This window comes from Salvelinus sp. IW2-2015, linkage group LG11, assembly GCF_002910315.2.
Source record: "Salvelinus sp. IW2-2015 linkage group LG11, ASM291031v2, whole genome shotgun sequence".
NCBI classification, from domain to species: Eukaryota; Metazoa; Chordata; class Actinopteri; order Salmoniformes; family Salmonidae; genus Salvelinus; species Salvelinus sp. IW2-2015.
The window spans coordinates 23145045-23158787 of NC_036851.1; the positions used below are offsets into that span (position 1 = coordinate 23145045).

At 42.7% G+C, this 13743-nt stretch overlaps 1 protein-coding gene across 4 annotated transcripts in view; it reads right to left on the reverse strand.

The window, feature by feature from the left end:
• Positions 1-13743, reverse strand: part of LOC111969994 (rho guanine nucleotide exchange factor 10-like protein) — a 174501-nt gene that overhangs the window by 50940 nt on the left and 109818 nt on the right. For all 4 annotated transcript variants that reach the window (XM_023996458.2, XM_023996459.2, XM_023996460.2 and 1 more), the window contains one exon: positions 5609-5680. In XM_023996458.2, the coding sequence (XP_023852226.1) occupies positions 5609-5680 (72 nt within the window). The remainder of the gene's footprint in view (positions 1-5608; positions 5681-13743) is intronic.

Genomic DNA, 13743 nt, shown 5'->3' on the forward strand with positions numbered 1-13743 from the left:
CAGCTGATGTAAGAAGGGCTATATAAATAAATTTGATTTGATTTGATTCACTGTTGACGTTGAGACGTGTTTTGCGAGTACTATTTAATGAAGCTGCCAGTTGAGGACTTGTGAGGCGTCTGTTTCTCAAACTAGACACTAGACATGTACTTGTCTTCTTGCTCAGTTGTGCACCGGGGCCTCCCACTCCTCTTTCTAGTCTGGTTAGAGACKGTTTGCGCTGTTCTGTGAAGGGAGTAGTACACAGCGTTGTACGAGATCTTCAGTTTCTTGGCAATTTCTCGCATGGAATAGCCTCAGAACAAGAATAGACTGACGAGTTTCAGAACAAAGGTCTTTATTTCTGGCCATTTTGACCCTGTAATGGAACCCAGAAATGCTGATGATCCAGATACTCAACTAGTCTAAAGAAGGCCAGTTTTATTGCTTCTTTAATCAGGACAACAGCTGTGCTAACATAATTGCAAAAGGGTTTTCTAATGATCAATTAGCCTTTTAAAATGATAAACTTGTATTAATTGACACCACGTGCCATTGGAACACAGGAGTGATTGTTGTGGGCCTTTGTACGCCAACGTAGATATACCATAAAAAACCTGCCGTTTCCAGCTACAATAGTCATTTACCACATTAACAATGTCTACACTGTATTTCTGATAAATTTTATGTTATTTTAATGGACAGAAAGTCTGCTTTTCTTTCAAAAACAAGGACATTTCTAAGTGATCCCAAACTTTTGAACGGTAGTGTATGTGAATTGTAAAGTCTTTTGTCTGTAATGTCTTTTTCATTATGTGTCGGACCCCAGTAAGACTATCTGTCGCCATTGGCGTCGGCTAATGGGGATCCTAATAAATCAAATAATAAGTCAAATCAAATATTGGCCTTGTGTCAAGCCTGCCAATGTCACTAGGTAAACCTAGAGCTGTAGCAATTTCAATTAGGAGGCTCCAAATAATTCTCTCCTATCATTAAGTGAAGTCATCATGGGTTTTCAACAGGATTCTCCAAGCTGTTTTTCTCTCTATGGGACTGATGCAACTGTCCAACTGAAGTGTAATGTCCCTCCCAAAAACTGACACTGAATAGCAAAGATGGACTTTCCACGGGAGTCACATTATTATTATTATTATTATTATGTAAGTCACAATCTGGTTTCAGAGCTGGTCGTTGGTGCACCTCAGCCACGCTCAAGGTCCTAAACGATTTCTTAACCGCCATCGATAAGAAACAATACTGTGCAGCCGTATTCATTGACCTGGCCAAGGCTTTCGACTCTGTCAATCACCACATCCTCATCGGCAGACTCGATAGCCTTGGTTTCTCAAATGATTGCCTCGCCTGGTTCACCAACTACTTCTCTGAWAGAGTTCAGTGTGTCAAARCGGAGGGKCTGTTGTCCYGGCCTCTGGCAMTCTCTATGGGGGTGCCARAGGGTTKAATTKTTGGGCCGACTCTCTTCTCTGTATACATCAATGATGTCGCTCTTGCTGCTGGTGAGTCTCTGATCCACCTCTAAGCAGACGACACCATTCTGTATACTTCTGGCCCTTCTTTGGACACTGTGTTAACAAACTTCCAGACGAGCTTCAATGCCATACAACTCTCCTTCCGTGGACTCCAACTGCTCTWAAATACAAGTAAAACTATGCTCTTCAACCGATCGCTGCCTGCACCTGCCCGCCCGTCCAGAATCACTACTCTAGACGGTTCTGACTTAGAATATGTGGACAACTACAAATACCTAGGTGTCTGATTAGACTGTAAACTCTCCTTCCAGACTCACATCAAAAACCTCCAATCCAAAGTTAAATCTAGAATTGGCTTCCTATTTCGCAACAAAGCATCCTTCACTCATGCTGCCAAACATACCTTCGTAAAACTGACCATCCTACCGATCCTCGACTTCGGCGATGTCATTTACAAAATAGCCTCCAATACCCTACTCAATAAATTGGATGCAGTCTATCACAGTGCCATCCGTTTTGTCACTAAAGCCCCATATACTACCCACCACTGTGACCTGTACGCTCTCGTTGGCTGGCCCTCGCTTCATACTCGTCGCCAAACCCACTGGCTCCAGGTCATCTACAAGACCCTGCTAGGTAAAGTCCCCCCTTATCTCAGTTCGCTGGTCACCATAGCAGCACCCACCTGTAGCACGCGCTCCAGCGGGTATGTCTCACTAGTCACCCCCAAAGCCAATTCCTCKTTTGGCCGCCTCTCCTTCCAGTTCTCTGCTGCCAATGACTGGAACGAACTACACTGGAAACACATCTCCCTRACTAGCTTTAAGCACCAGCTGTCAGAGCAGCTCACAGATTACTGCACCTGTARATAGGCCATCTATAATTTAGCCCAAACAACTACCTCTTCCCCTACTGTATTTATTTATTTATTTATTTATTTTGCTCCATTGCACCCCAATATTTATATTTCTACTTTGCACATTCTTCCACTGCAAATCTACCATTCCAGTGTTTTACTTGCTATATTGTATTTACTTCGCCACCATGGCCATTTTTTGCCTTTACCTCCCTTATCTCACCTCATTTGCTCACATTGTATATAGACTTATTTTTCTACTATATTATTGACTGTATGTTTGTTTTACTCCATGTGTAACTCTGTGTTGTTGTATGTGTCAAACTGCTTTGCTTTATCTTGGCCAGGTCGCAATGGTAAATGAGAACTTGCCTACCTGGTTAAATAAAGGTGAAATAAATAAATAAAATGTGAATAAGACTTGGGATAAATATAGTCTTTAGACCCTTTCGACTCCCCTCCCTGGCCTTATTTGCATGCAATCATTTGTTAGATTTGTATCAGCATGCTGATCTGGAAGGGAAAAGTCCCTTGGGCTCTGGCTTGCGAGCCAGAGCAAATAATGGACTGTTACACGGGGAAAGCTACAGAGACGAGCTCCCCGAAAACAAAGCTTCAAGACAAGTGGCTCTGTGTAACAAGAGCCTGAAGCAATCCCAACTCCTACACTTAACCACCCACACATCCAACTGCCCCTGTCCTTCTCCATCCAATTCCTCCACAGACCCAGTGAAATGACTGTGTCCTGACAAACTCATCACTACATGTTTGTTGGAATAGATATCTGGAGTCGTACCCCGGCCAGAGTTCTGTTGTTTTGTCAGAGTGCAGCAGGAACTTCCTTAAAGTATCTAACTGCTCTGACAGCAGTAATTAGATGGGTCTGGAACGAGGGAGGCAGTGTAAGAGGATGAACATAGACATGCCTTGGTGGTGAGGCTAAGTGAACGCTGAAGTTTGTAACGTTGGCAATGACTCATTCTAAAATCTTAGCTCTTATTCTGTTTCAGTCCTGCTTTGTTTACCACGTTACACACCATGAGGATGAATCTGAACTTGTCTGAAATCTGGAGTGGCTGAGGACGAGGGTGAGAGGAGAGGTCATATATGGTATAAGGGGGAAATACACCAGTCAGAGAAGGGGAGTGAAGCGGCGAATGTAGACAAACAGGGAAATGCATGTGAATCAGACTGATTAGAAACATGGGCATTGCTGTGATCAAAGCCAGCAGAAATCCCACCAGCCCATCTCACTTTAACATGATTAGTGTCATCCCTCATTTGACAAGCCTGCCAGGGAGGTAGATCTGAGACGAGTGGGGGAGTGAGCAGAGGAGAGCAGAGCGCCCGACCAGTTGTTTATTCATGGATCCACTGGCTCTTATTATGATATTGTGTATCTTCCAAAAAATAATAATCCTAACTTTGGGATGTTGTTAGGAAATAAATTACAGGCATATGACATACAGTAGCTTGGGAAGAACACTTACTTAGGTGAAGATATATGCTGTTTGAAAATCTTTCTGTGATGATTGCATGGTAGGTAACAGTGGATGCTGGACTCTTTGCAAAACTTGATCTTTCAAGGTAGGTACTGTATCATGTGTTGCAACCTGTCACACATGTAGCCTACATAACTGCAGCACTTGACATTCTCAAGCTCAATGTTGCCAAAACATTGCAAAACACTTCAATCATTGTTATTTATTTATTATTTAGGTACTGTACAGTCGTGGCCAAAAGTTTTGAGAATGACAAAAATATACATTTCCACACAGTTTGCTGCTTCAGTGTCTTTAGATATTTTTGTCAGATGTTACTATGGAATACTGAAGTTTAATTATAAGCATTTCATATGTGTCAAAGGCTTATATTGACAATTACATGAAGTTGATGCAAAGAGTCAATATTTGCAGTGTTGACCCTTCTTTTTCAAGACCTCTGCAATCCGCCCTGCATGCTGTCAATTAACTTCTGAGCACATCCTGACTGATGGCAGCCCATTCTTGCATAATCAATGCTTGGAGTTTGTCAGAATTTGTGGGTTTCTTGGGCGCCCTGAAGCCTTCTTCACAACAATTGACCGCTCTCCTTGAAGTTCTTGATGATTCGTAAATGGTTGATTTAGGTGCAATCTTACTGGCAGCAATATCCTTGCCTGTGAAGCCATTTTTGTGCAAAGCAATGATGACGGCACGTGTTTCCTTGCAGGTAACCATGATTGACAGAGGAAGAACAATGATTCCAAGCACCCAAGCAGGGTGGTTACCTGCAAGGAAACACGTGTCGTCATCATTGTGTGTGTGTGTGTGTGTGTGTGTGTGTGTGTGTGTGTGTGGTGTGTGTGTGTGTGTGTGTGTGTGTGTGTGTGTGTGTGTGTGTGTGTGTGTGTGTGTGTGTGTGCTGTGTGTGTGTGTGAATGGTATGTGTGTGGGCGTATGTAGTCTGTGTGTGTGTGTGTCAGTGTAAGGTGTGTGAGTAGAGTTCAGAGTCTTAAGGATAACCACTAAAACAATTAAGTCCCAGATAGGGAGCACAGCCTTCCTAGAGGGCTTCTTCCACTGTCTGGCCTTATCCACCCAATTTATCCACCCGATTTATCAACCTACTTTAGGAGGATTACCCCATCAATTGCCCATTCTTCCCAGAAAGGAGGGGCACCAAAAAATGAAACTAAGATTAACAGATGATTTTCTGAGGCATGGTTTTTCACAGAAAGTGGTCCTATTTTAAATCCAGCTAAATTCCAACAAGTCCAGGGATTGTGGCACTTTTGTCTGCCAGTGAAATTTGCTCCACTCATCACAAAACCCCTCTGTAGTCTTTTCTTTCTCCCACACACTCGTATATACTACCAAAAAGGTTTCGAAAGGGTTCTACCTGGAACCAAAAATAGTTATTCAAAGGGTTCTCCTATGGCGACAGCCAAAGAACAATTTTAGGTCTAGATAGCACCTTTTTTTTACTAAGAGTGTATATGAACGTGAAGGGTCAGTTTCCATGATGATAATTGTTTTGAAGAGAAAACCCTTGAAACCACATTCACTGCTAAATATTTTGTATTTTAGATGAAAAGATGTGAACAATCCTGAGGCCAATATAAATAGTATATTACAGAAGAATATTAGTATCAAAATGTGTCATGGTTAATGGTTAATGGTTGTTAAATACTTTGGTGTGCATGTGCATGTCTGTGTGCATGCCTGTGCGTGTGTGCACGTGTGTGTTTGTGTGCATGCGTGCATGTGTGTGTGTGCCTGTAAGCACTGCATGTGTCACTCACCCAGAGGTAGCCTTGAGGTAGCAAGGTGCACCCTGCAGAGACCTGTACCGGATTGTGAAGGGCAGCTTCAAGCTAAAAAGGAAACAAAACAAATATTAAGCAATAAAAAAATATTACCAGTGACGTGTAGGCAGGCTTCCCCCAAAAATGTACCCCCTGACAAACTCATCGCTACTTGTTTGTGGGAATAGATATCTGGAGTCGTGCCCTGGCCAGATTTCTGTTGTTTTGTCAGAGTGCAGCAGGAACTTCCTGAAAGMAACTAACTGCTTTTACACCTGTAATTAGATGGGTCTAGACCGAAGGGGGCAGTGTAAGAGGATGAAAATAGACATACCAATTCACAAGAGGCTGAATATTTCTCACCGGAGAAAGCATCCGAGTGAGCGAAACAATGCCCCTCTGTCTCAGATGCTGTCTGGACAAAAAGAGTATGACATTGTCGCCGCCCGTAGCATTGAATGCAAGGGAAGCCAGCGAGCATTTGGCCTCCCTTGATAAAAAAATTATAAAATAATAGCCAGTCAGTGTTGAGCTAAACTGAGTGAGCTCAACTGTGAATGGTCCTGGCGCTCCAAAAGAAAAGTGTAAAGGGAAGCCAGTTTGGATTTGGCTTCACACCAATCACATTAAGAGCAAAATGTCATTGATAGAAAATAATGGAATTGTTGCATCTCGTTGCATTGTTGTCCTCGGTGGCTAGCTAGCAAGCTAAAATGGTCCGTTTCTTAAATTAGCCATGCATGGAGATAAGGATTTGGACTTGTGGTTTTACTTAATTCTCCGTTCTGGCCAATGATTATAAAGGTGATTCTGATCCATTCGTAAATTCATACATAGTGCCCCTGGCCTGAGAGGATGGACGTTCAATATGTAGGTAAATGTAATAGGCTAATGTTAAGTAGCTGACTCATCATTGCCCATGAAAGGAAGTTAGACTAGTGAGCAAGCATTTTAGCCAGGTAGCCTAGGACAACAAAAACTCAAAGCGTGTACTGTATGACGGAGTCATAGTGCATTTCATCAACATGAAAGAGAGGAGGATGGCTTTGGCATTTCTCTACAAGTAGGGTGAGTCAACATGTTTTTTCTACTTACTTGCACACACACAGAAATCACAACCATGGACAGCCAAATCATATTTAGCTTATGTTGATTGGACTAAATAGTTTTTGGTATCTTTTAGTTTTCACTGTATTAGCATAGATGATTTGATGATGTTGCTGGAATAGTGGAGACAGCTCCTGTTTTCTTTGCTACTTGCAGTAACTCTCCGTGTTTCTAAATCAATAGTTGTTCAGTAACGTTAGTCCGAAAATTTCGGAAACATTAACTTGACCATGCTGTAGGTCATGCAACTGTTTGTTACATGCAATATACTTTGTGGACTTCACCAGACAGAGGTTGGTCTTCGGTTTTGTGATAAAACAAAGGTGTGGTTGAATTTATTCTGCCACTGTTTCTTCTTATTGTCTCGGCCTTAGGCCTATATATCACGGTCACAAGACATATAATCTAACAGGTTATAAAGCACACAAAGCACTTATCACAACACAGGTTGTAATATGGCTTTTCATTTCTGGCTTGGCTTCCCCAGTGATTTTACCCATGCAACGCAACTGAATATTATATATTGTTTTGTTCATTTAGATAATTAAATATTCATCCCCATATGGTTTAGGTACAGTTGCTCTTCTAGCTGGAGACTGATTTCCCTTGGGATCGACTCTACACATCTGGATCGGCTTATAGAGCCCTGTAAGAGGATTAGATTCAACCAAGACATAGGCCCGTTTCTCAGTGGTGTGGTATCAATTCACGTGTTCCATCGTCAACACGTGTTACCATGTCCAGCAGATCTAAGTTGTCAACCTGTGAGTGACGTTTATTTCCCTGGAGTCTGACAGGTGTTTTTCCATTTGAATAAACAGGTCAGTCTAAAATGGCCACTCTTTTCATATTGGGAACTTCCTTTCAAGCAGCACTCACAGCACAGTTCTCCTACTGACAAAATGACAGTACCACATTGAGAAATTGCACCAGGCATGGGAAATTGATGGGGATGCACTGTTTCATGTTGAAATAAACAAAGGACATTTCTTTAAAGCTTTTCATTTGGTAGGATGTCAATCATAATAGTGGCCTCCTGCAACGAAGGCATTTTATGACTGTCTAAAATAGGTAGAGTGGGCTAACATACAGTACCTTGTCAGAGTTTGAACCATGGTCTCCATAGCTCCTACTGTTATAATAGCACCCTTGCCCTTTCACTGCTGCACAGACCTCTTCTACCTACTGCCCACAGCCATCTGTAGATTCTGCTTCTCAACACCCCCTCACATACAATAAATGTACATGTACTTGGTTTGTGCTATTTGCACCCTCACAATTGAAAGAGCACAGCTAGTACCTGGGACCTGCAGAACAATTATAGCCATTATGTTGCTCCTGAATGAGAATTTAACCCCTTTAGCATCAACTCATTTTCTATTACTAAAAAGTTTGGGAAGGTACAGTATACAGTACATGAAAAACAGGGAATCCACTGGAGGACTGTAAGTGCTATAGGAATGTGACATTTACCATGACCATAACAGACCAGTCCAGAGTTGGAGCAGTATGAATCGCTGCAATACAAAGGCTAAAACTGGTTTAGAAAATCACAGCTCTCAGATCTATGAGTCAGCAGTAAAACAATAGAAATAGACATTCAGAGAATAAGAGCAAACAGCAGTCTTAGGCCTGGAAGCTTTCAGTGTTGGCCAAAGAATAGCTGCTTCTCGATCTTGGTGTCCCCATGAGACAAAGGACTGTGGGCATGCAGCCTCCCTGACCAGCACTATAGCCATGGACGTGAGGGAATGTTTATTGGTGGTGGTGATGCTGGGCCATGTGGCAGACGGAACATCTAATTGTGTGGTGCTGGGGTGGGAATGTGGCTCAACGAGGTCAGCTGTGGATGCTGCACGCCATTTACTGTTGTCCAAAAGGCAGGAAACATCGATCATGGGTAATTTATAACATTCACTTGCCAAATCCCTCCCTCTCTCCCTTGCAGGGTGTGTTTGTAAACACAAAACACACCCCCAAAAATTATGCTGGACAGATGACTGCTTCTGCCCATCTGTCCAGTGAGTGCGTTCCTCCAGATCCCCTCGGTCTCTCTACATCTATTCACATTCATCACGCAGATGCACTGTCTCTCTCCATCAATCTCTTGCTCTGCCGCCCATTTTTTCTTCTCTCTCTCTGCTTATAGAGCCCACGTGTTCCAATCTCTCTCCCTCTCTGCCTGTCTCTCCCTCGCTATCCCTCTTGGCTAGCTATGAGGAGTGAGATGTTTTTTGATTGGTAATTAAACGGCAGTAATAATATGGCCCCATATGGAAGCCCTACGGTTAGAAGGAGGAGGCTGGTAGCTGAAGCAAAGGGACAGCAGCGTAGCGATGGGATACTGCTGGTTTTGTGGGCTGCAGACAGTGGGTTTTATCAGTCACCGGAGACCGCTGGCCTTTGCAGGTAATTTTCACAGTCAGAGTTTGATTTGTCTCTCTCTCTCATATATATATACACACACACAGTACCTGTCAAAAGTTTGGACACATCTACTCATTCCAGGGTTTTTCTTTATTTTTATTATTTTCTACATTGTAGAATAATAGTGAAGACATCAAATCTATGAATAACACATATGGAATCATGTAGTAACCAAAAAAGTGTTAAACAAATTAAAATATATTTAATATTTGAGAATCTTTAAAGTAGCCATCCTTTTCCTTGATGACAGTTTTGCACACTCTTGGCAGTCTCTCAACCAACGTCTCTGTTCATTGACCTTTCAACTCTGAACTACACTGTATGTTGAGTGGATTGTTGACTGCTCAATTTTTGCAAATCAWATAATGTTGTTTGAAAGAATCTACAGTCTCTCTTTAGAATTTCCATGACAGTATACAGAGGATAGCCCTATTTGATAAAAGACAAAGTCCACATTATGGCAAAAACAGCTCAAATATGCAAAGAGAAACGATGTAATGAGTGCGTTGAGAGTCGGGAAGCAAGGGAGTGAGTGTTTTAATAAATAAAATAAACAATGAACACGAAACACAAACAACGCACCGACATGAAAACAGAGTCAGAAATAATGAAGCCTCGAGAAGGAACCAAAGGGAGTGACATATATAGGGACGGTAATCAGGGAAGTGATGGAGTCCAGGTGAGTCTGATGACACGTAGGTGCGCGTAACGTCGGTGACAGGTGTGCCCCATAACGAGCAGCCTGGTGACCTAAAGGCCGGAGAGGGAGCAAACGTGACAAACGACAGTTCATCATTACTTTGAGACATGAAGGTCAGTCAATGCGGAAATTTCAAGACGTTTTAAAGTTTCTTCAAGTGCAGTTGCAAAAACCATCAAGCGCTATGATGAAACTGGCTCTCATGAGGATCGCCACAGGAAAGTAAGACCTAGAGTTACCTCTGCTGCAGAGGATAAGTTCATTAGAGTTAACTGCACCTCTGACTACAGCCCAAATAAATGCTTCACAAATTTCAAGTAACAGACACATCTCAACATCAACTGTTCAAAGGAGACTGTGTGAATCAGACCTTCATGGTCAAATTGCTACAAAGAAACCACTACTAAAGGACACAAATAAGAAAATGAGACTTGCTTGGGCAAAGAAACACAAGCAATGGACATTAGACCGGTGGAAATCTGTCCTTTGGTCTGATGATTCCAAATATTTGATTTTTGGTTAGAACCACCGTGTCTTGGTGAGATGCAGAGTAGGTGAACGGATGATCTCCCCATGTCTGGTTCCCACCGTYAAGCATGGAGAAGGAGCTGTGATGGTGTGGGGGTCCTTTGCTGGTGACACTGTTGTGATTTATTTAGAATTCAAGACATACTTAACCAGCATGGCTACCACAGTATTCTGCTGCGATATGCCATCCCATCTGGTTTGCGCTTAGTGGGACTATCATTTGTTTTTCAACAGGTCAATGACCCAAAACACACCTCCAGGCTGTGCAAGGGCTATTTGACCAAGAAGGAGAGTGATGGAGTGCTGCATCAGATGACCTGGCCTCCACAATCACCCAACCTCAACCCAGTTGATATGTTTGAGATGAGTTCAACCGCAGAGTGAAGGAAAAGCAGCCAATAAGTGCTCAGCATATGTGGGAACTCCTTCAAGGCTGTTGGAATAGCATTCTAGGTGAAGCTGGAAATAAATCCCACATATTAACTTTTAACAAGGCACACCTGTTAATTTAAATGGATTACAGGTGACTACCTCATAAAGCTGATTGAGAGAATGCCAAGAGTGCACAACTGTCATCAAGGCAAAGGGTGGCTACATTGAATAATCTAAAATATATTTTGATTTGTTTAACACTTTTTTTGTTACTACATGATTCTATGTGTTATTTCATAGTAGTAAAAATAGTAACTAGTAAAAATAAAAGGTTTGTGTGTGTGTGTGCGTATGTATGGGGCGGCAGTTAGCCTAGTGGTTAGAGTGTTGGACTAGTAACCGAAATGTTGCAAAATCGAATCCCTGAGCTGACAAGGTAAAAATCTGTCGTTCTGCCCCTGAACAAGGCAGCTAACCCACTTTTCCTAGGTTGTCATTGAAAATAAGAATGTGTTCTTAACTGACTTGCCAAGTAAAATAAAAATAATTTAAATTAAATATATATATATATATATATATGTGTGTGTATGTAGCTAGGACCTTGAACTAAATGCACGTGCTAGATTATGCACATCTTTAGTGTTGACAATGACTAGTGGACGCTCAATAATGTAAATCATAATGCTGTAAGGTGTGAACCAGTTCCACCTAAAATGTACAGGAAGCATTGACAGGTACAAAGGCAGCATGTGGGGTTTCCAGCGATGCACACACCATTGAGGTTGCCAATTCTAAAAAGGTGTCAGTGAGGAACCATTTAAAAATCTAGGTTCCGCTAAGGCAATTGTCAGTCAGCAGCCCACTCTCCCTCATCGTCTACTACAGCTGTCTGCCAAGGAGAGCAGACAAGATCCCAGTTGGAGGAGGGAGGATGTAGGGAAGATGGAGGGAGGGAGGCAGGTAAGCCAGATCGAGGGGAGATTTGATGGAGGACTTTGGGGAACGTGGGGAAGAGAGGGGAAGAGGATCAGCAGGTGAGCTAATTAAAGGGGGATTTGTTGGTGCGATGAGAGGGCGGTTTCCCAGCTGCCGGTTCCCAATGACCCAATGCCCGACACTGAGTCTGCCCCAACCATTACCCCAAGGGTGCGCCAGCCCATATGCCGCCTTCAGGTGGCCACTATGGTTAGTGTAGGCCAGAGCCGCACTGCAGCATGCTAGGAAAACAGGGGAAGGATGTATAGCCATAGATATTCCTACACACATCATCAGGGACTGGCCTTCCCCTCTATGATAGTCACTATTTATGTTTTATATTGCATCAATGGCAGCCAGACAGTTATATGCATCAACATTTGCTGTCAAATCCAATATTCTGGCCTGTGATTGAAGGTACTGTCACTGGTAACAGTACACAATAGAACCATGTTTTATACTATTTATACAGTTTACATGTTTGTCAGGCTTTTGTCGTCTCTGGTTCGACAAGAGAGGGATGACTTACACAGAAGCAATTAATGTTGTTCTCCTCCTGAGGGAAAAACAGGTGGACGTGTGTGTTAACCCTTAAAGTTAAGTTCCTGTGCAGCCGCTGTGAAATATATACTCCACTGTGTCTACATTTACCACACATTAGATGTGTGACGATTGCTGGACGTGCTTCTACGAGGCACAAATATCAAACCCAGTGGACCTGTAACGTTATCAATGAGAAGTCACACTGCAGCAAACAGGCATTGCATTGTCTGTGTAATGGATTATCTTTATTGGAAAGTGTGCAGTATCATCACTGACGGGATGTCTTTTAGAGTGTGATTCCTGATCTTACAGTTTGGGCCTGCCCAGCAGAGAATTGTGAGTTTGTTTGCAGATATATTATATTTTAAGCTCAGAATTACAACAACAAAACAAGCCAAGTTAAAGCAACCCAATGGATTTAGGTATAATACACCCAAGGCAAAGCTCCTCCTCCCTCCCCTCCCTTCTCCTGTCCTTTCCTGCTCAATACCACATAGTCACAGTGCCCCCCTCCCAATTCCACATAGCAATCTCTCACACGCACTAACAGACACTAATAGAAAACCTCCGCTGTTTATTAACTGATAATTGACTGGCTCTGGCGCCTGCTCCCAACTGCATCCCTCACTGCACCCTCCCGTTGCCGTAGGCTACAGTCAGGATGGCCGGGAACTGAATTTCAAGTCAAACTGAAATGAATGGCTGCAGGTAAAGCAAACTAAGCAGGTTAGGACTTTCAGGGGTTTTATTGTGAACATGCAGACAAGACTGTGTGGCAATTCACCATTACCATCCACACAAACTGCCTTGAGCATGTGCTAGAGAATAGGACGTGTTCACTGCATGATACATGTTTAGTATTCTGTACAAGGGAATCACAGTGGATTATCTCACAGGAATGTAATCAAAAGAGGGTTAGGGTTGAACAGTGGCAGTCAGGTAACGCCCCCTTCCCAAAAGTAAACCAACACACACACACACACACACACACACAAGCTGTAACGGGCAGATTTCCTCCTCTTTGTCTGAAGAGGAGGTGTAGCAGGGATCGGAACAAGACGCAGCGTAGTTAGTGTTCATCATGACTTTAATTAAGACAATAAACGTGAACACTACAAAAATACGAAAACAACAAATGTGAAAAACCGAAACAGTCCTATCTGGTGCATAGACACAAAGACAGAAGACAACCACCCACAAAACCCAACACAAAACAGGCTACCTAAATATGGTTCCAATCAGAGACAATGACAAACACCTGCCTCTGATTGAGAACCATATCAGGCCAAACAACAAACCCAACATAGAAACACAACACATAGATAACCCACCCAAATCACGCCCTGACCACACTAAAACACAGAAAATACAAAAGAACTATGGCCAGAACGTGACACAAGCACATGTGTATGCACACAAAGGCACACACAGTCAGTGGCAGTATTTATAGAGACTCTCTTAGCCTCACTAGGGTATGTGG